General features: G+C 42.6%; 1 protein-coding gene across 7 annotated transcripts in view; it reads right to left on the bottom strand.

The window, feature by feature from the left end:
* Positions 1-22417, bottom strand: part of TJP1 (tight junction protein 1) — a 268566-nt gene extending 246149 nt beyond the window's left edge. For 4 of the 7 annotated variants that reach the window (XM_009428690.4, XM_024349006.2, XM_009428689.4 and 1 more), the window contains exons 1-2: positions 22035-22272; positions 9751-9883 (exon numbers count right to left, since the gene is read on the bottom strand). In XM_009428690.4, the coding sequence (XP_009426965.3) occupies positions 9751-9883; positions 22035-22207 (306 nt within the window). In that variant the 5' untranslated portion in view covers positions 22208-22272. Of the gene's footprint in view, positions 1-9750; positions 9884-21468; positions 21742-22034 lie in introns of those variants that run through there. The other 3 variants (XM_009428686.4, XM_009428684.4, XM_016927841.3) reach the window with 2 other exon arrangements.
* Positions 22418-22725: the final 308 nt, after the last annotated feature.

Consider the following 22725-nt stretch of genomic DNA (forward strand, 5'->3'; position numbering starts at 1 on the left):
GACACTGTTACAAAGAAATGAATGACAATGCAAATTAATAGACAAGAGAAAGCTTTTTACTACAGTGGAATGCCAACTAATAAATGCAGAATGAATGAAAGGAATATGAAATCACTATTTGGCAATCAGCATAGACGTGGCTGATTTGGGCAGGAGTCATCCGTGGAGGCCAGGGCTAGTGGATGAAAGTCTGATGAGAGACACTGGTGTAATCTTGAAACATCTCACCACAAAATACTAATGAATTACCAAGAGGACCACATGGTGAATTAAGTGTGAGAGAATCTGGCAGACGCAACATGCCCAGGCCAGCAAGGTTAACCTCACGGCATGCGCCCTGATGCGAGGCTCTGAGAAACACAGCATCGTTTCCGTGGTATTTCTTCCCAGGATGCATGGCCTGAATCTGCTCATGAAGAAACACTCGATGGACCGAGGCTGAAGATTCTTTAAATTTGTCAAGGCCATGAAGGACAGGGAAAGGCCGATTTCTGTTTCCATTTTCAGTGCCCCTCTCATGGCTTAACTGCCAGCAAGGCAATTTATTCACTTAATCATATCTATTCATTCATTTGACAAATATTTATACTGAGCTGCACCAAACCCTTAACATTATGCCAGGTATTATGAAGCAATCTAATTTTATGGCACATAAGCTGTCAGAAATTGGGGAAGCAATATGAACACACAAATTCTAACATAAGGGATCCTGTAAGGTTGCACAGTAAAACAAGACTTCCTGAATGAGGGATAATTCGGGGAACAATTTGTCCTAGATAGACAAGTTTTCATAAGTCTAACTAAAAATGCTACTTCAGGCACTAAATCTTTTTGTATTTTAACCATTTGGCTGCGTTTTGTTGTTGTTCTAAAATATATTACTCACTTTCCTGCCTTCGTAAACTGAACACAATGTGGTCATTATTTTATGCAAATTTTAGTTGTATAAATCTAAATCATGCAACATAAAACATTAATAAAGTCTCACTTCATGAACACACCTGAAATTATGCAAATGTCCCAAATTAAAACTAAGCACCTAGAATTACATAATTTTAAACTGGCAGGCTGAGTGAATTAACCTGTGTGTCTATTACTGGTCCATGGCAAACCGATTTATCTGAAAACAGAAATAAGCCACCATACTTGTAGCTTATTGAGAGTCCTATAGGAAAAATAGTCTCAGAATCATAGGAATTTTGAATTACGCAGACACCTCAGATACGTATCTCTGAAAGTGCCATGACAGCAATTATAATTTAACCTATTTATGAGTTGGCTTCTACTGTGGCATTAATTTTCTGGTCTGTACTGTGAGTTAAAGACTTGCTGGGAGGTGCTGGCGGAGCAGACCCTGCTAGTTACCTACAAAGTACCCATTTCCTCCTTCTTCCTTACTAGCAGAACCCATTTTCATCCCTAGGAGGCTGTGCCACCAAAACTCCCCATTTTCCACCCTCCCTTAGAACAGAAAATGGCAATGTGATGCAATTCTTGCCAAGGAGATGTAGAGAGATGTCGCTGGGGAGGGCATCTCCCCTGAAACAAAAGGGCAAAGCTTCACTAGGAGAAAGTTTTCTGACCCTTTACTCTGCCCCATTATTTTTGTTGGAAATACAGCATGTGAGGGCAGAGTCACAGCAGCCACCTAGAGACTGGACGAATGAGGGCTGAGGCCTATAAAACGAGGGCAGCCTGGAACAGTGCGGAAGGCTGGTCTCTGGGAACATCACAGCACAGCTGTGCCAACCCTGGGCTGCCTTCCCCCACACTCCTTGCTACAAGAGAAAAATGCTCCTGTTACTTTACTTTAAATGACAATCATTTGGGCGGGCACGGTGGCTCACACCTGTAATCCCAGCACTTTGGGAGGCCGAGGTGGGCGGATCACGAGGTCAAGAGATCAAGACCAACCTGGACAACATGGTAAAACCCCATCTCTACTAAAAAGACAAGAATTAGCTGGGCATGGTGGTGCCCGCCTATAGTCCCAGTCACTCCTGCTGAGGCAGGAGAATCGCTTGAACCCAGCAGGCGGAGGTTGCAGTGAGCCGAGATCGTGCCATCACACTCCAGCCTGGCAACAGAGCAACACTCCATCACAAAAAAAAAAAAAAAAAAAAAGACAATCATTCAATCAACCAAAGGCACTGAGTGATATTTGAGGATTATTTATTTGCTCCTGTCCTAAACAGTCTTACTTTATTAATACCATGTCTTTTATCTTTTATATTCTTATGGCCATTATTTATGGAGTCTCAGACTTTTCCTTTGGTCAAAGAACCCAGCTAAGAAAATCAATACATGACATTCACCAGGCCAGAGCCTGGTCCAGCATAAGGTCCAGTGAGACAGAAATGAGAAGTAGGAAAGAGAACTTTAGGGGAAGTTTTCTATGCTTGAAAGAGAGCCACAGAAAGAGACACTGCCCCCGGCCTTTATCCTTGTGGACGTGAGGCCTGAACTGCTGCCCATGGCATGGCACAAGCCTACCGAGGAAGCCTACGCAGAGGAGGGGAGATGCAAAGTATCCCAGGAAAATGGAACCAGACCCACAGGATTCAATTAGCCCTGAAGAACATCCTACTGCAGAACTTCTAGTATATAACTTAATATCTTTATTATTTAGACCAGTTTGAGTTAGTGTTCTGTTATTTGCAAACAGGAACATTTCAACGACCTCAGAACGTGAAAGACTCAGCCCACTGTAAGAAGAGAAGAAGGCTCAATCACCTCTACCTCCACATCTACTACTAATAACACCTCCACCACCACCTCCTCCTCTTCCAATTCCACCACCACCACCCCCTCCACCACCTCTACCATCACAACCTACTCCTTCACCACCACCTCCACCACTTCTACCCTCACAAACACCCACCACCATCACCTCTGCCACCTCCACCACCACCTCTACCACTACAACCTACTCCTTCACCACCACCTCCACCACTTCCACCTCTACAACCACCACCTCCACCTCCACCTTCACCACCTCCACTACTATCTCCACCACCTCCACCTCCATCACCTCCACCGCCATCACCTCCACCACCACCACCTCCATCACCTCCACCGCCATCACCTCCACCACCACCTCCACTTTCACCATCACTACCTCCACCACCTCCACCACCACCACCTCCACCACAACCATCTTCGCCACTGCTACCTCCACCACCACCTCCACAACCACCACCTCCACCTCCACAACCACCACCTCCACCTCCACAACCACCACCACCACCTTCACCACCACCACCTCCACCTCCACAACCACCACCTCCACCTTCACCACCACCTCCACCACCACCACCTCCACCTCCACAACCACCACCTCCACCTCCACAACCACCACTTCCACCTCCACCTTCACCACCACCTCCCACCACCAGCACCACCTCCACAACCACCACCTCCACCACCACCACAACCACCACCTCCACCACCACCACCACAACCACCACCTCCACCTCCACCACCACCACCACCACCTCCACCTCCACAACCACCACCTCCACCTCCACAACCACCACCTCCACGACCACCACCTCCACCTCCACCACCTCCACCTCCACAACCACCACCTCCACCTCCACCACCTCCACCTCCACAACCACCACCTCCACCACCACCACCACAACCACCACCTCCACCTCCACAACCACCACCTCCACCACCACCACCACAACCACCACCTCCACCTCCACCACCACCACCACCACCACTTCCATCTCCACCTTTACCACCGCTACCTCCACCACCACCACCTCCTTCACTACCACCTCTATGACCACCACCTCCACTTCCACCTTCACCACCGCTACCTCCACCACCACCACCTCCTTCACCACCACTTCCTGTGCCACCACCGCCACCTCCATTACCACTACTACCACCACCTCTACCTCCACCACCATAACCACCACTTCTACCACCATAAGCACACCATCATCACCACCACCTCCTCTTCCACCACCAACTCCACCTCCACCATGACCTCCACCTCCACCACTACCACTACTTCTACCACCATAACCACTCAATCATCACCGTGTGCCCAGAGCAGAGGAGCCCATGATGCTCCCTGCAGTTTCTTCCAGGCTCTCGTACTGGTGATGGGAGAACTGGTGATAAGAGTGGGAGTGAGAACGGGGGAAGGGGCCAGTCCCTTCCACAGAACTGGGAAGCCCAGAAGTGGTGTCCATGTCCCTCCATGGACTTTCTTTCTACCGTGTTCTCACCATTTCATGCCCAGCTCCTTTCTCACCAGCCAGGCGCCCATGGTGGAGAAAAACTTAGGATGTGTTTAAAGTCAAAAGGCAGTTTTGTGTCAAAACAGGTCCCTGAGGCCTCTCAGGGTCCCACCAGTCTCATAGTAGGAAGTCTCGAGGTTACATTCTGTAACCCCATATCCTTATCTGTAAAATGAGGCTGATGGTAATAGCTGTATCTATTTGACAAAGTTGTTATGAGGAGGAAATAGCTAATGTAATTAAAGTGCCTAGAACAGTGCGTGGCATTTAGTGAGTGCCACACATAGAATCATTTGTTAAATAAGTTAAATTGATCAATTACATGCATCAATTACATCAATTACATGAGGGGTTGAGGGAGGAGGAGAAATTTTTCATCTTCGATATCTTCACAGGGTTACAGATATTTCCTGTTAGTCTGCATGGATACTCTTTTTTTCTTTTCCTGTTTTTTGAGATGGAGTCTTGCTCTGTCACCCAGGCTGGAGTGCAATGGCATGATTTCGGCTCACTGCAACCTCTGCCTCCTGGGTTCGAGTGATTCTTCTGCCTCAGCCTCCCAAGTAGCTGGGATTATAGGTGCCCGCTACCATGCCCAGCTAATTTTTGGATTTTTAGTAGAGACAGGGTTTTACCAGGTTGACCAGGCTGGTCTCGAACTCCTGACCTCAGAAGATCCACCCGCCTCGGCCTCCCAAAGTGCTGGGATTACAGGCATGAACCTCCGTGCCTGGCCAGATACTTTTTTATATCAGGAGAAAGAAGTGTCTTTTCAAATCGAAAAAAAATCACTGCTATTAAAAAAACAAAACAATTATTCAAGGAGCAGTGACATGTGATTAACCCAAAAATGTACTCAAATGTAACATTCCAAATAATATCTTCTCACATATTTCCCCCTCTAATGACAAAAACTCCTCTAAAGTTTTTGAAACATGTATCCCTTTTGCCTAATGATTATCAGTGATGACTGAATCCCCTGTCACTCAAGGTTAAGGGAACATCACCATAAACTGTTAATTGGATCATTGTTTCTATTCACTGCACAAAACTTTTTGTAGTATTTTTCTGTTGGCAGAGAGATAAGCAGCAATCTAGATTTACACCCACAAAGCAGGAAATAAACTGCCTCAGTTTATGTTCTAGAATACCTTCCTCCCAAACAGAATGAACTTCACCCAACTGGCTCCATTCCCCTATTTTAGGAAGGAGGTTTGATAAAAGAAGCTGCAAAATTTCAAGCAATTTGTTAAATTTTTAAATTATCACTTAAACTTCTTTGACTATACACTTAGAATCCAACACCAGAGTGAAATGGAACAGCTAGGAATGTAAACATCATTCACTAAATCTAAAGACAAAAGGTCACTTTTCTTTTTCATATTGATTGTTATATGTCTATCACCCCCAGGGGGAAAAAAAAGAACCTGCCATCTGGTTTATGTACCATTTTACTCATTACAACATTGAAGAAGGGCTCAGGTTTTCTAGGCAAAACACATACACAGAACAGAATTGTCGAGTCCAGGCTATGCCTAAGAGAATTTTACCAAGCATCTCTGGGACACTGCCTCAAGGAACCAGGGAGACTGGATGGATTCCAGTCCCTGTCAGTAAACTAGGATGCCAATCAATTATCCTGCAGGGTTACAAAATGAACTAGAATGCCCATCCCATTTAATCCCCACAGAGAAAGCTGAAACAATCACTTCTCCCCAGGAGTGAAATGGCATCATTCTGATGATGCCCGGGACCAAAGCCAACAGGCTCAGCTGGAACCTGAGGCCTCTCAGCCAGAAACTGGGACCAGGAAACTACAGCAAGTGGATCTCTTGCTCCACTTGCTATGTTTTTCTAAAAGCAATAAAAGTTGTATTTTTCCTTAGACAAATTTGGAAAAATTAAAAGTAAAACATAAAAATAAAAATAGAAATATTATTCTGTTGGTTATACAAATTTGATATGTATATATGCCAGGAGATTATTAACTAAGTCTAAGCTTTCCTATTTCAAGGTTCTGTATTTACTTTGGCAGTCATAGGGAGTCATACATTTAATCAGAATTTTTAAATAAATTTTTAAAATAGTGTGTAAAGTTTTCAGAGTTGTTTGAACCGTAAGAACATTTACAAAGTGGTATCTATGGTGGCTAAGGTACTTCCTAAAATAAATAAAGATTTCTATTCCTATGTAATTAGAAGTCATTACAGATCCTTTACCAAATACCTTCCCTTCAGACTTCCGTGGCTAAGGTTTTAAATTGGTTCTACATGATTATATTACAAAGTCGACTTCCTTAGAAAAACAATTCTGAATACCTTTCATCTTCTATGAAACCCTTTTCGAATCCATGTTTTTTTCAAATGTGTAGCCCCCCTCTTCCTTCTTTCATAAAAGAAGACAGATTTTTTTTTTTTTTTTTTTTGCAACGGAGTCTCGCTCTGTCGTCCAGACTGGAGTGCGGTGGCACCATCTTGGCTCACTGCAACCTCCACCTCCCGAGTCCGAGCGATTCTCCTGCCTCAGGCTCCCGAGTAGCTGTGATTACAGGCGCCTGCCACCACACCCAGCTAATTTTTGTCTTTTTAATAGAGACGGGGTTGTGCCATGTTGGCCAGGCTGGTCTCAAACTCCTGACCTCAGGTGATCCACCCACCTTGGCCTCCCAAAGTGCTGGGATTACAGACATGAGCCACCATGCCTGGTCAAAAAGACTGAATTTTTAAAGTGTAGGGAAAAAAATGTTTTTAGCCCCATGCCAGAAATGCTATATGCCCCTACATATTTTGGGTATTACAGTATTAATTGCCATATCTTATGGTAGAAAGTGGGAGGAGCCAAGCTGTTAAGCTCTTCTTTTTATTTGTTTATTTTTTTTATTGCTTGGCAAATCAGTTATTGCTTTTCTAAAAATGAAACATGCTCATTGTAAAAATTTCTAACAATATAAAAACATGCAGAGTAAGATACAGGAAATGTAAATTGTTGCTCCACCACCCATGACCACAAAAACCTGAGTAAGAAAATGAACACAAGTTGCAAAAAACTCAAATGAATTGCAGAAATTAGACTTCATTAATACATTCCCATTGCTGAGGAATGAAATGTCAGCATACCAAAGTCCATGGCTTTTCAATGCACTCTTCAGAAGTAGAAAACCAAAATTTAAAACAACATCGTCCATGAAGCCAAGGGAACCATTACACCAGAACATACAGCTCCTCCCTGGAATAAGCCTTCTGTGAACCTCAACTTTTCCTCTTTTTAACATCCATGTTAAAATGCCTCCCTTCAGGGATACTAAGACATTTCACTTTTGAGACAGAGTCAAATAGAAAAACCATCAAAAAGAAAGAAATTAATTCTGCACCTGGGTAGCATTATTTTTTCCCTGCTTCGAGTGTGTACTAACTTCAACTAGATCAATTCTTTCATGAAATGAGGGAGAAAATAAACTCTCCATAATTTTAAAACATATTTATTATGATAAAAACATGGCTCTATTTGTCATTTCTATTTGTGGAAAACTGAAGGCCATCTTTTTCTCTGTAAAGCTTTTTGTCTGCTACATTCTAGAAACATTATAACCTCTCCACCAACCAGAATGATTCTGTTTATGCAAATAAATATATTTTATGACATGTAAAATTAATTAGTTATATGATTATGCTTCAGTAATGACAATGTTTTGCACAATAGAAAAAAGCTGATAAAATTTAAATTTCCATTTTTATATTCCAACAAATAATTTAAATTTGTTTCCTGATTAATTCAATGTTTCACTTTTGAAAAGCAATTCACTTCATTTTGAAGTACATTTATATTTTCTTTAGTCACCTTAACTGTTAGTTCTACTCAGCAAGAATTTACTGTCTTTTTATTCTTTTTCTGTTCTTGCTTAAATGTCTTCCGGTAGGTCACATTTTACCTATTTATGTCTTGTGTCATAAAAGCACTCAAGAACATTTTAAAGTAAAATGCTTGAATAAAATTATTTTAGTAAAAATGTAAAAATACATGTAAAATAAATGTAAACAAATTAAAATAAATGTAAAAAAAATAGAGTATTGGCCGGGCACGGTGGCTCACGCCTGTAATCCCAGCAATTTAGGAGGCCGAGGCGGGTGGATCACAAGGTCAGTAGTTTGAGACCAGCCTGGCCAAGATGGTGAAACCCTGTCTCTACTAAAAATACAAAAAATTACCCAGGTGTGGTGGCGGGCGCCTGTAATCCCAGCTACTCAGGAGGCTGAGGCAGGAGAATTGCTTGAACCCGGGAAGCAGAGGTTGCAGTGAGCCGAGATCGTGCCACTGCACTCTAGCCTGGGCAACAGAGCAAGACTCCATCTCAGAAAAATAATAATAATAATAATAGAGTATTCACATTTACTGAGCTTTTATTTTCAGTAGTTATAGATAAGAGATGAAAAAGACAGAATTTAGTTTCATACTTTGATGTCATTTTTTGAAACAATGGCCAATGGTACCTTTATCATTCAAAATTTTTCAAAACTCAAAGGACAGAAATGAACATATCAGGTCTACCAAATAACCTAAACATTCATTAATTTGCCATTGAACCTTATGATACACCAATTGAAATAAAACCTTTTTACAGCAAAGAAAATTCTAGTATTTGCTTTATGGCATTACAGTATCTTTTTTATTCAAGTGGGGCCTGAAAGTGCCAGTGTTCCTCCAAAAACATGCATGAATTTACCACATTTCCATATGAGAAATAAGAACCTGTCACTTGGCCTTGAAAAAAATATGACCATTAACGTAATCACTTAGAATAAAAAGAAAGTGCCAGGAGTTCAAGACCAGCCAGGGCAACATAGTGAGACCCCATCTCTACAAAATATTAAAAAACTAGCCAGGCATAGTGGCACACGCCTATAGTCCCAACTACTTGGGAGGCTGATGTGGGAGGATCACATGAGCCCAGGTGTTCAAGGCTGCAGTGAGCCATGACTACACCACTGCACTCCAGTCAGGGCAACAGAAGGAGACCCTGGCTCTTTAAAAAAAAAAAAAAAAAAAAAAGAATAGAAAGAAAGCACCATCATTAACTGAATTGGGATCCGTACTAATAATATCAGAGTAATTATTGTCTGGCACTACCAGGAAGCTGGGTGTTTGGGGTTAATCAGACACTTAAGTCTCTACTTATATTAACATGTGGATTTGTGATTTTATAAGATATTCACATTAATACTCTATCGAACTTAAATCAGTTTTTCTTGTAGAGGTCAGGAAGCATTTCTCTATCTTCATATTTAGATCAGAATCATCATTATGAACCATTTTACCAATGTTATCATATCCATGCTAGTTAAGAAAACATTCTGGTTGGTAACCTGTTGGGTGAACCATTTCTAAAATTTAAAAATGCCTGCCACAAAATAAGTCTGCTGCATTTTTATGAAAATAATAAAATAAAAACTTTCATACTCTTTGGAAAAATGAGAAAAGCATTGATCAGTCCACTTACAGTGAGCTCACAGAAATCCATGCTATCAAGGCTTTTGCTTCTGTGTAATCTCCCTTTAATTCGTCTTAAAGAGGGTTTTCCTTGGCTGACACTAGAAGTAGCACCATTAGGATTTTCAGAGGATGGCGTTACCCTGCAAGAAAGAAAAAAATTCTTAAAAAGGCAGGTTTACAGGTGAACACATTTCTCAAGTTTGAGGGAAGCATTTACTCAAAGGTAGCTTTGGAAATGTCACACTCCTTTTTCCAGCCAAAAAGCTAAGAACCACAGCAGAGCTACATTCTATCAGATACCCTTTCTAACTATTTCTTAGCTAGTTTAGACATCTTGACAGGATTCAAATAGTACAACATTAAGATTTATTAGGCTGTGGGTGGTGGCTCACACCTTGTAATCTCAGTACTTTCAGTGGCCAAGGCAGGAGGATCACTTGAGCCCAGGGGTTCGAGCCCAGCCTGGGCAATACAGGGAGACCCTGCCTCTACATATACACACACAAATAAAAAAATTAGCCTGTCCTGGTGGTGCATGTCTGTGGTCCCAGCTGCTTGGAAGGCTGAGGTGGGAGGATTGCTTGAGCCTGGGAGGTCAAGGCTACAGTGAGCCACCACTGCACTCCAGCCTGAGAGATAAGAGTAAGACCCTGTCTCATTTATAAGGTTTTTTTTTAAAAAAGATTCATTAAATATCAATTCTACAACTATTGAAGAAGCCATTAATATTAGACTGAAGTTTTCTAGGTAACTTAGGGGCATCTGCTTCCTTCTGGGCAGTTATTTATTCAACACTCAGTCCGGTGCCTAGCACACCCAGTACAAGTGAGCTATCATTGTGTCCATCACAGATACTGTTCAGCATGGTTTTGTTAAGCATGAAAATAACATAAATCTAAACATGATAGCACACACTTAATTCAGCATAATTATAGAAACATGAAAACACAGACAACAAGAAGTAGCAAATAGTATAAGCCATCTATAAAGTGCACACTGGAATACATGTTCATACATATACATACAGACACAGTAAATATCATAAGATAGACTAGATATGGCTACAGTTTAGAATAAAAGTAATACATCCATAGAGTTAAAACATTTGAAGGGTATAAAAAGATATAAAAATGGAAAGTAAAAGCTGCCCTTTTCTCCCTCATCCCAAACTCCCCTTTTCCAAAATCAACCACTATTAACAGTTGTTTGTATTGTATAATCTCCCAGACAAATGCTCATGCTTATATACAGATGTGTTTATTTCCTTTTCAATTTTTTTACCAAATTGTGTGTATTGTCCTGCACCTTACATTTTTCACTTAATATATCTTAACGTTCTTCCCATAATAATTCATACAGAACTATTTCACTCTTTTTAATGGCTAAATGGTATCCCATAACATAGACGTAATATAATTTGTTCAACTATTCCCCTACTAACGGGCATTTAGTTTGTTTTCCTATGTTTGTTACCAAACCATACAGCAATGAACATCCTTGGCAACATCTTTGGGTACAAATGCATTATTTAGTTAGGAAAGATTGCTCAAAGTAGAAAGGCAGAGTCAGAGATGGGAGTTTCCTCCATGCTGATAGGTAATACCTTTCCAAAAAGCTTTACAAATTTACACTTCCATCAACAGTATATGAGAATACCCATTTGGGGGAGTCCTTAAATACAAGGGCAACTTTATCACTTTATTATTTTTATCACTCAACTTCTCCATGTCCTTCATTATATTTTTGTCTGTTGAACTGCTGATTCTGTATAAAGGACTATTGTAGGATTTCCCACCATGAACATGGACTTGTCAATTAATCTATGTCTTTTAGTTTTTGCTTTTTATATTTCAATTGTTTTTTATTAGATGTCTGATGTTTATGACACATATCTTCTTAGGGATTTAATCTTTTATCATATAAAAAGACTATGGCAATTAAAGATTTTACCTTAAATGCCATTTTGTCTGATGATAATTTTCCCCATCTACATTTTTATATTAACCATTTCCTGATTTACCTTGTGTTTGTATTTTCAAGTGTTCGAAGTCTCTCTCTCTTTTTAGTTTTTTTTTTTTTTAAGTTGTATCTTTAACTCTGGATAAGTAGCATGTAGCTGGATTTTTTTCTTTCTTTACCCAATCTGAGGGTTAATGTCTGTTAAGAGAAACTTAATCCATTCAAATTTATTGTTTTTACTCATATGTTTAGATCTATTCCTGCCATCTTGTTTTGTGTTTAATGCTTTCTTCTTAAGTTTCTGCCTTATTAATATGATTGAGTTTACTTTGTCCTCAAGCACCCTAAGACCTTTTTCCCTTTCCATTCAGTAGTTTGAAAGTTATACATCTTATTAGGGAAACTCTAACTCTAGTTAGCTATATACACACATGTACATTAACATCTTGATATATGTATCCATCACACACGTATATGTACACACACACACACACATAAACTCATATTTTCCTATCAACACCTAGGGCTCATGAGTATGCTCACCTCCTCCTAAACAAGAAGTGACATTAGCACGTCTTCATTCCCCCTCTTTCCCAGCAACTCCACATCCCTACAAAAAGCCCCAACTTCCCTTAGAAATAGTGTTCAGGTTTCCTAGCTTCTTGTTCATACTTTTGATCTCTTTGCTCTTTTGTGATTCTTTAACTTACTTCTCCAGATTGCAAACTTGCTTTTTGGTTTTGTGAATTCAGCCATTCTCTTTTCTATGAATCAGTAAATTCTAAATTTCTAAAGTAGCTAGTTTTTTTTTTGTTGTTGTTTTTTGTTTTTTTTGAGTCGGAGTCTCGCTGTGCCTCCCAGGCTGGAGTGCAGCGGCGCGATCTCACGTCACTGCAAGCTCCGTCTCCTGGGTTCACGCCATTCTCCTGCCTCAGCCTCCCGGGCAGCTGGGACTACAGGCGCTCATCACCACACCTGACTAATTTTCTGTATTTTTAGTAGAGACGGGGTTTCACCATGTTAGCCACGATGGTCTCCATCTCCTGACCTCGTGATCTGCCCACCATCAGCCTTCCAAAGTGCTGGGATTACAGGTGTGAGCTACCACGCCTGGCCTGTATCTAGTATTTTTTTAATTAATGCAATATTCTCATGCATCTTTCCAAAAATAACCTTTTTTTCTTCTGAAAATCACCATCTAATGTTTTTCTATTTTCTCAGGAGTTAGTTCTGTGTTTTAATTTGGTAATTCTCTGGGTACTGGCTTTCTTGAATTGTTTGGTGATTTTTAATGTCTACTTACATTTGTATTGGAAAACATCCATTTCCCCACTGCGACTACTGTGGCCTGCCTTCAGGAACTCTGGCAGAGAGATGGGATACGCTGCCAGGTCTGTGAGGCAGCTTCTCTTGCAAGTCAGTAGCTACCTCTAGGACAGCCCTGCCTCTCTGACCCCAGTGCTCCAGACAACTGCAACGTTTTCTCTCAACAGATCTATCCCTACCTACTAGTTACATTTCAAAGAGTCCTCAAAAATACGGGTCCACTGATGACATTCTTTATTGTTTACTCAGACTATTATTAATTTTGTCGTAGCTTTAAAAATTAATTTTCTTCTTTCATTGAATTTCTAGGGCGTCTTCCTTTCAATTGGCCTCCCAAAGTAAAATTTTACTGATGCCACTTTCATGATTCTTAGGATAAAAAGAAACATTGTACAGCTTTGTTCTCTTCTCCACAGGGTAAAAGCTTCCATGAAAACAATGAACTTTATTCAAAAGAGGACATATGGGAAAGAAAAATAGAGTTATAAAAGTAAATACAAATCAACTTCTCATTTCTCTCTCACTTTATTTTGATAGCGCTGGTAGGTGTGATCATATTTTAGAAAATTAATGCAAACATTTAATATAAATAAATAAATCTGTCTAGTGTTCTTCGTAAGTTTTTCTCTCATCTGACTTAGAAAGGCATCACTATTCTCCCTTTATGCCAAATCTAGAAGCCTAAAAGAGCCTGTAATAAAAATTTATATCTACCAAATTTTATAAATGGCAGATAGTCAAGAAATTTACCAGGGTTAACTCAATGTAATACTAAATCCAGTGACGAAGTAAAACAGAAAAATAAAATGATCATAAACATAACTAGAAGAATAGATCCACTGCCCTCCCTACCAGGATCATAATAAAAACATGCCTGTAATATCAGCACTTTGGGAGGCCGAGACATGAGGATCTCTTGAGCCCAGAAGTTTGAGACCAGCTTGGGCAACATAGAGAGATCCCGTCTCTACAAAAAATACAAAAAAAGTCGCCAGGCGGGATTGCACATGCCTATGGGTCCCAACTACTTGGGACTCTGAGGTGGGAAGATCACCTAAGGCCAGGACGTCGAGGTTGCAGCAAATGGTGATCATACTACTGCACTCCAGTCTGGGCAATGGAGTGAGACCATGTCTCAAAAAAAAAAAAAAAAAAAAAAAAGTAATAATCAGTAGCGCTAAAGTGGTGTATACCAGGTGAAAATCAGCTCTGGACCTACCCTGCCCACGGACTCCACAGGAAGATGGTACCTTGTCTAAGAATTTAACCAGGCTTCTACAGAGTAACTTCAGGAACTTTAAAGCTTTGACCAGATCTTTGGGAAGCTGAGGTAAACTGTTAAAAGGCATATGGCTCAATAATGACCCCCCTTTGTTTGGTGTGGAATAAAGAAAAGAAAAAACACTGATCTAGATAATAATGCAGAATATTAACTCTGGTGTAAGTAGAAGTGCTCTTGTAGGAATAGGTGAATTTTAGATGTTGCTTCTCTTTTGTTTATTACTGTCTTTAAAAATATTTGTCTTGGGGAGGGGCATGTGTGTGTTTCATTGTTTTCTGGACACTCACAAGAACACAGCTGCGTACCTGTAACTCAGGTGAGAAGAGCTATACAAAGAGCCCACCAAGGACAGTTCCATTTGACGTGGAATATAAATTCTTTTAATCCCCTGGTACCACTCTTCCCCAGCCCTGATGGTGCAGATCTGAGCTGAGTAACTCAGACTTCGGGGATTATTCCCCGCATATTTAGGGGAATGGCCCTTTATGACAGGGAAATAAAGTTGGGAACTGATGTAGGGAAATCAATATTTAGCTTACAATGAGGTTTTACTTTTCCTAATTCTTAATTCCATTTTATCCTCCCTAGAGGGAAGGTGGGGAGAAAACTTCTGCCTCTCTCCACCTGCTTTGTAACTTCCCTCGTGAGAGTGTGCTTTACTTGTGGGCATGGCTGATATGCATCAAACGCTGAAGTCCAGGGCCCACCCTCTCGTTCCACTTCCTACCCCTACCGGATGAACACAGACCACAGGCCTGGCCCCTGGAGGCAGTCCCCCACTTGATCTGCCCATTTCCCTTCTCTTCACCTGACACTGCTAGAACAGGTCTGGTCTGCACTGCAGCCTCCACCATCATAGCTCCTGAGGTAAGAGAGGAAGCATCCCCTCAGAGGCTTGCAGACCAGTGTGGCCTGCTCCAGCACAGCTTCCTAGACAGACCCTCATTTGGGTGATAGCCAGCACCTGCCCCAATATTATTAACAACCCAAAAAACTGTTAACATTTAGTTCTTGTTCCTTGAATGTATCTTCCCTGGTCAAGGACATGCAGGAGAAAGATATACACCAATCCAACTCCACCCATTATGTCACACCTACAAAGCTCTGTTGGGCGCTCTGCTGGCTACAGGCCAAATGTGGACTGCTACATCTTTGACATGGGACTCGGTCCTTAGCAAAGTCATTTAAATCTGACAGAGATACAAATTTTCACTAGTCCAAAATACTTGCACCACAGTGCAGCACAACTTCTTGACATTCTGCAACCATCCCTCCCACACCCTTCCCTCTGCTGGAATGCTTTTCTACTCCCCATCCTTGAAAGCCCAATGTTCCCAGGGAGCCTCAGATATTCATTCCTTTTGTTTCCAACTCAGGAGCTCTGGCTACAAATATTTCTGACCATTCTAAGACAACTCCCAAGCTCATCTACACCACCCATTTCTAATTTCCAGTGGAAAAGAACTCAATAATAACACAGAATCGGGCAAAAATAATCAAGATGGTAAAAACAAAGCAGTCACACAAGGACAAATCTATCAACAAAGTAACATCTAATAATCCTTCTACAAGATATTCGTTTTAAGATACCAGCAACTGACAGCCACAGCCAACTCAAGAGAATGCTAATGAGTGACAGCAAAGCATCCTTCCTCCACTTGAGGGGAATTCCAAACAACAGTGTGAGCCAAGGAGCTGTGAGACACTGCTAAGTACAGAAGGGCAGCTGGCTTTAAAAGGATGTTAAATCCTGAAGGACACTTCAGGAAAAGCTAGTAAAATGCTAATTTTTGTTTATAAGCATTGGACTTCAGAAAGCTTAATAACTTCATGCAATAGGTTAACAGTAAATAGTCATCTGATGAACTTAGAAAAAATAATGTGCACAACTGCCAATAATTAGGTCATTTAAAAAATTATGGGCTGGGCACAGTGGCTCACGCCTGTTATCCCAGCACTTTGGGAGGCCAAGGTGGGTGGATCACCTGAAGGTCAGGAGTTCAAGACCAGCCTGGCCAACATGGTGAAACCCCGTCTCTACTAAAAATATAAAAAATTAGCCAGGTGTGGTGGTGGGCGCCTGTAATCCCAGCTACTTAGGAGGCTGAGGCAGAAGAATCACTTGCACCCGGGAGATGGAGGTTGCAGTGAGCTGAGATTGCGCCATTGCACTCCAGCCTGGGCAACAAGAGTGAAACTTCGTCTCAAAAAAAGAAAAAATTATGAAAGGACTTGGGTATTGGAGCCCTTCGCGTCCCAACAGGAGGACCTCAGTGATCCATGAGTGGGCCGGGGGACCACCCTTGGAGAAACAACTTTCTATTGGGCAATTACCAGTCATTTTACTACCTGTTCTCAGTTATTCTCTCCTTCTAGACTGTCATCTCACTGATCAATTGTCTTTTAAACCTTGATCAATTGTATGAGTCTGAGCAAGTCAATGACCTAATTTGTAAAACCGAGAAAATACAGCACCTACCTCATAGGGGTGCTATAAGTTAAATAATGACAAGATACTTGGAAAGCACTAATATAGAGTGCAGCAAGTAATAGCTCAATGAATAGCAACTCTTATTGTTTTTGGAATCTGATTATTAGATGACTACTTGAATGAATATACTGATAGTGCATGGCCTTAAATATCACTGAATCAAATAACTGGGGAAATGTTTTTAGAGTATAAAGAAAATGAAATCACACCCCCTTTTCTCCCTAAGATCACTGTAAATACTTTTTTTTTTTTGAGACTGAGTCTCGCTCTGTCGCCAGGCTGGGGTGCAGTGGCATGATCTCGGCTCACTGCAACCTCCACCTCCTGGGTTCAAGCGATTCTTCTGTCTCAGCCTCCCGAGCAGCTGGGACTACAGGCACGCACCATCACGCCCAGCTAATTTTTGTATTTTTAGTAGAGACAGGGTTTCACCATGTTGGCCAGGATGGTCTCGATCTCTTGACCTTGTAATCTGCCCGCCTCAGCCTTCCAAAGTGTTGGGATTACAGGTGTGAGCCACTGTGCCCAGCCCACTGTAAATACTCTTAAAGCACTTAGTGCAAAACTCAAGACTGCTGATAGCAATAAATTATGAAAATATTTTTCACATTTTACATTAAAAAGGAGTAACTATTATTTGTGCCTCATACCTGCAGAACAGCAGCATAAATGTCACCTTACTTAGAATGTTACCATGTTTAGAAACAAAGTCTTTGCTGATGTAATTAAAGATCTCCAGATGAGATCATCCTGGATCATCCAGGTGGGCCCTAAATCCAATGACAAGTGTCCTTATAAGAGACAGAGGAATAAGGAAGTAAGACTCAAGGATGTCAGAGGAGAGCTGTTTTAGTTGCAGTGGAGATTCTAATATGGCCTGCAGAAGAATCTGTCTGCATATGTATATATCATATTATAAAATGGAGCATTTATTTTATGAGTTCCTAGTTTATAATTTGAAACAAATTAAAAATTAAAAGTTTCAGTCTTTTAAAAAAAAGAGAGAGAGGAGAAGACACAGAGACACAGAGACACAGAGAAGGTCATGTGAAGACAGAAGCAGAGAATGGATTGATGCAGCCACAAAGAATGTTCGAAAGAGGCAAGGAAGGATCCTCCCCTAGAGCATTTGAGGGAGTGTGACCCTGCCAACACCTTGATTTTGGACTTCTAGCCTCCATAACTGAGAAAATAAATTTCTGTTGTTTTCAGCCACCAAGTTTATGTGATCTGTTACAGCAGCCCCTGAAAACACAAAGCCCCACTGCTTCTTTTCATTGCTGGCAATTCCAGGAGGTCCCCCAAAGGAAGCCAGCAGGCTCTGCAAACTTATACCTACCTCAGGTAGAGGTAACCAGGCTTTGTTCTGTGTTCCTAAGTAATGATTCAGAACCAAATACTGCAAACGCTCCTGCTTCCTAAATTTCTTGAAGAAGGGGATGAGGAGAAGAGAGTTCCTACAGGCTCCACTGATGTGGGTCTGACTGTCTGCTTTAGTTTCCACCTAAGTTGGTCTGCAAATATAATTCTCCTTATGAGATTTGTAGAGCCAATCAGAAAGACAGGAGATATTGCACAAAGAAAAACTGACAGGCACAAATGCCCAAGCGAGATGGAAGTGTGGGAATAAGGCAGGCAACCCTGCCCTTTACACTGGCAGAAGCCTTTCCATATAGACTGCAATAAAGACAGAGTAACACAGATATATAAATATCTTCATATAAATCTTCACATATGCCTTGACCAGTTTTCATAATACATCTTCACATTTATTTATTTATTTATTTATTTATTTATTTTGAGATAGAGTCTTGCTCTGTCACCCAGGCTGGAGTGCAATGGTACAATCTCAGCTCACTGCAACCTCCGCCTCCTAGGTTCAAGCGATTCTCCTGCCTCAGCCTCTTGAGTAGCTGGAATTACACGCACACACCACCATGCCTGGCTAATTTTTATATATTTTTAGTAGAGACAGGGTTTCACCATATTGACCAGGCCGGTCTCGACCTCCTGACCTCAAGTGATCCACCCATCTTGGTCTCTCACAGTGCTGGGATTACAGGTATGAGCCACCACGTCAGGCCCTCACATTTGTAAACAGGCACAAGCTGGTGCATTCCAAAGTCTTACAAGCATTGTTGATGTCTGCTATTGGTTTCCACCCACCACTCTAGAGTCAGGACCTACATCCTACTATCTTCTAGACATATGATGGTACCTTATGTTGCCAATGCTCCATGTGCGGTTGCTATGAAACTAGCAAAATGAAACATTATCTAAAAAATAAATCCAAAGCGTATAAGAGAAAAATAAATCTGGCGGCACAATGTTCTCCAACTTAAGAATATGAAGTATTCTACATCTCTGTTTAAAAGAGCCACTCACTCCAGAGTCTTCATAGAGCATACCCTTCCCTTTGCCGCTGTAGAATCAGATGAATGTTTGCAAGTTAACAACGAGTGGAAATTAAGAAATGATTATCTAAGATCATGGAAAAGCTCAACAAAAGCCCCTTGCCTTTTCCAGGCCGCCTCTTAGTAAGATGGTTTTTATTCCTGGCCCTAACTCACTGCCTACCTCAAACATGAATTGCTTGGATATAATAGTTACCTGGATTTTATTTCCTTGTGTCCTCTCTTCAGAAATTCTGTGTTTAGAGAATGTGTTTTCAGAAGCAGAACCCCAATGATGGAAAAGAATAAAAATAGTTTCCTAACTTTGTGACCAAATGCTGCTAATATTGATGTCTAATAATTCCTCAAATATTATTCCCACATCTTGATTTTTAAACTGGCCCGGGCGCAGTGGCTCACACCTGTAATCCTAGCACTTTGGAAGGCCAAGGTGGGTGGATCACCTAACGTCAGGAGTTTGAGACGAGCCTGACCAACATGGTAAAGCCCCATCTGTACTAAAAATACAAAATATTAGCCAGGTGTGGTGGTAGGCGCCTGTAATCCCAGCTACTCAGGAGGCTGAGGCAGGAGAATCACTTGAATCCTGGAGTGGAGGTTGCAATGAGCCGAGATCTGCCATTGCACTCCAGCCTGGGCAAGAAGAGCAAAACTGTTTCAAAATAAATAAATAAATAAATAATAAAAAATTTTAAACTGAACATTAAGAAAACAGATTTCCCTAACATATTATTTCCCAATCACAAATTATTAAGAATCCATGTATTCAACAAATATTTATTGAGAAGCTTTCTGGTACATTTGTACCAGACATCCGTTGCAGGGGTTTTACAGTAATGGATGAAACAAACAAAAGCCCTCCCTCATGCAACTTACATTTTAGTGAGGAGAAGGGGAATATATATGAAAAATAAGTAAAATAAACAATGTGTTAGTTATTGATAAGGGCTCAGGAGAAAAGCAAAATGGGAGATATGACTGCTGGTGCTGATATTTCCCATACCCCCATATACCATCAATCTGAGAAGCGATCTTCAAATGTTACCCCTTCTTCCTTCACTGTAGTGACAGTCTTCATTTATTTGCTAACATCTCCCACGGACATGTTTTAATTGAACTGCGGCTAACCTTGTCTTCTAAGTGTTGTCACTTGCTGTTCATCACATTAAAATATCTTTTTTTTTTTTTTGAAATAGGAGTCTCACTCTCGCCCAGGCTGGAGTGCAGTGGCATGACCTTGGCTCACTGCAACCTCTGCCTCCCGGGTTCAAGCGATTCTCCTGCCTCAGCCTCCCAAGTAGCTGAGATTACAGCCACACACCACCATGCCCGGGTAATTTTGTATTTTTTTGGTTTATTTGTTTGTTTATTTAGTAGAGACGGGGTTTCACCATGTTGGTCAGGCTGGTCTTGAACTCCAGACCTCAGGCGATACGCCTGCCTCGACCTCCCATAGTGCTGGGATTACAGGTGTGAGCCACTATACCCGGCACATTAAAGTATCTTTTGCAGAATAAATTTATTAAAAAAAAAAACAAATTGGTGGGGGCAGAAAGACACTAACATTTACTAAGCACCTATTATTAAGCCAAGCACAGTGGTAGACACCTTTGTATTCATTATCAGAGTTGATCTGTGTATATCCCCATGAGGGAGATAACAAGATTCTCACTTTACAGAGGAAGAAACAGACACTCCAGGAACTTAAGGTCACACAGTAAGTGGCACAACTGAATTCTGAACTTTGCTGTCCATATTTGTCTTACCTTCAAAATTCTCCACTTTTAGGATTCTTTTTCTTAACCCATCTTTTTCTTGGCTGATCACGCTATATACTTTTTTGGTAAGGATCACTCTTTCACACTGTCTTATACAGCAGGAATTACTTTCCTCATTACCTAAAAGCAGCCTCATCTCCTTTCTCTACAACCTTAGGATTAAATTAGACTGTGTTCAATTGAATTGAATAAAACCTTTATGAACTACACTGACCACTAATTTTAAAATTAAAATGACCAATGCCATAACTGGCATCTTTTTTCTGTAGTCATCTTCCCTTTACTAGGTTATTTCTTTTGCAAAAGAATCTTAATCCTAAATCTCAAGCCAGTGGAATACCTAGGTGGCTCCTGGGATTCCGCATGGATTACGGATTATTATTAATAAAATGCAATATACAATCCTGTAGATAATCAGCAACGTAAACCAGTAAGGTCCAGACATTTTTCTTTAAGGGTGTTTTTTCCTCATTACCTCAGTAACAGTTTCCAGGTCGGAGGAACTGGAACGCATGCAGGTGGAATACAGTCCCTGACAATGCAATAATAATTTCCCAACTTATTCCCCTTGCCTTGCTCGTCCTCTACTATGCACTCAGCAGCAGACGAATTTTTGGAAAATAACTGAAAACGCACACCGTGATACCAATGAATTCTCTGCTGTCTCCGCGAGAGCCTGGCTGGAAATTCTGAGCCAGAACCCGCCGTAATGGAGCAGAAAGGACAGACAGAGGCGGGAGGCCGACGCCCGGGTGCGGGTGCCAGGCGTCCCAGCCGCTCCCCGTCGCCCTACGCGCCGCGGGCACAGCGAGGGTCTCGGCGGAACCAGTCAGCGGGCACGCGGTACAAGGCGGCGCTCGGCCCTGGGCTCGGCCTTGGCTGCTGCGCCCCGCGCGGCGCGCCCCGCGTCCCGTCGGGCCCGACAGTCGCGGCCTCGCCCCCCGCCCGACCGCCCCGGCCCCCGCTCGCTCTCCCACTCCGGCCCCCGCCCCGCTCCGCGCCTAGCCCGGCTGGGGCTCCGCGCCCGCGCGGCCGCCTCACCACAGCTTCCTCTTGAGCGGCAGGAGGCTGCCGCGGTTGGAGGGGGTGACGCCGATGGCCATCTGCAGCACCGTCAGGTATTTCTGGTACTTCATCTTGTCCCCGCTCCGCTCGCGGGCAGGGCCCCGCCGCCTCCGCCGCCGCCGCAGACACAGCCCCTCCAGGCGCCGCATAGATCAGCTCTGGGCCATCCGCCGCCACCACAGCTCCCACCGCTCCCGCGCCCGCCGCACCCGCAGCTGCGGCCGTGCGTGGCCCGGGCTCCCGCTCCCGCCGCCGCCGTCGCCGTGCGTGCCCGGCCGCTCCCGCCGCCGCCGCCGTGCGTGGCCCGCAGCTCCCGCCGCCGCCGCCCCTTCCACCCCTGCAGGCCGTGGCCCGGCGGCGCGCTCCGGTGGGCGGGTGCGGGTCTCGCGGGAGGCCGGGCTGGCTTGGCCCCCGCTCCGGAGCCGCTGGGCGAGGCCGGGCCACCTGCGCGCCGGCCGCCCTGCCCAGGCCCTGCGCCCGCGTGCCGCGGTGTTTTCAGCGGCTGGCAGGAGCTCCTTCTCAACCGTTAGCACCCAAAGAGAATCCCAACAGCACACTTCCAGCGCGGATTAAAACAAACAAACAAACAAACAACAACAACAAAAACGAGACACTGCCTGTTGGTTTGTAACTATCAATTGATGTGTTCTATCCCAAAGTGGTTGAC

Source organism: Pan troglodytes, chromosome 16, assembly GCF_028858775.2.
Source record: "Pan troglodytes isolate AG18354 chromosome 16, NHGRI_mPanTro3-v2.0_pri, whole genome shotgun sequence".
In the NCBI taxonomy this organism is placed as follows: domain Eukaryota; kingdom Metazoa; phylum Chordata; class Mammalia; order Primates; family Hominidae; genus Pan; species Pan troglodytes.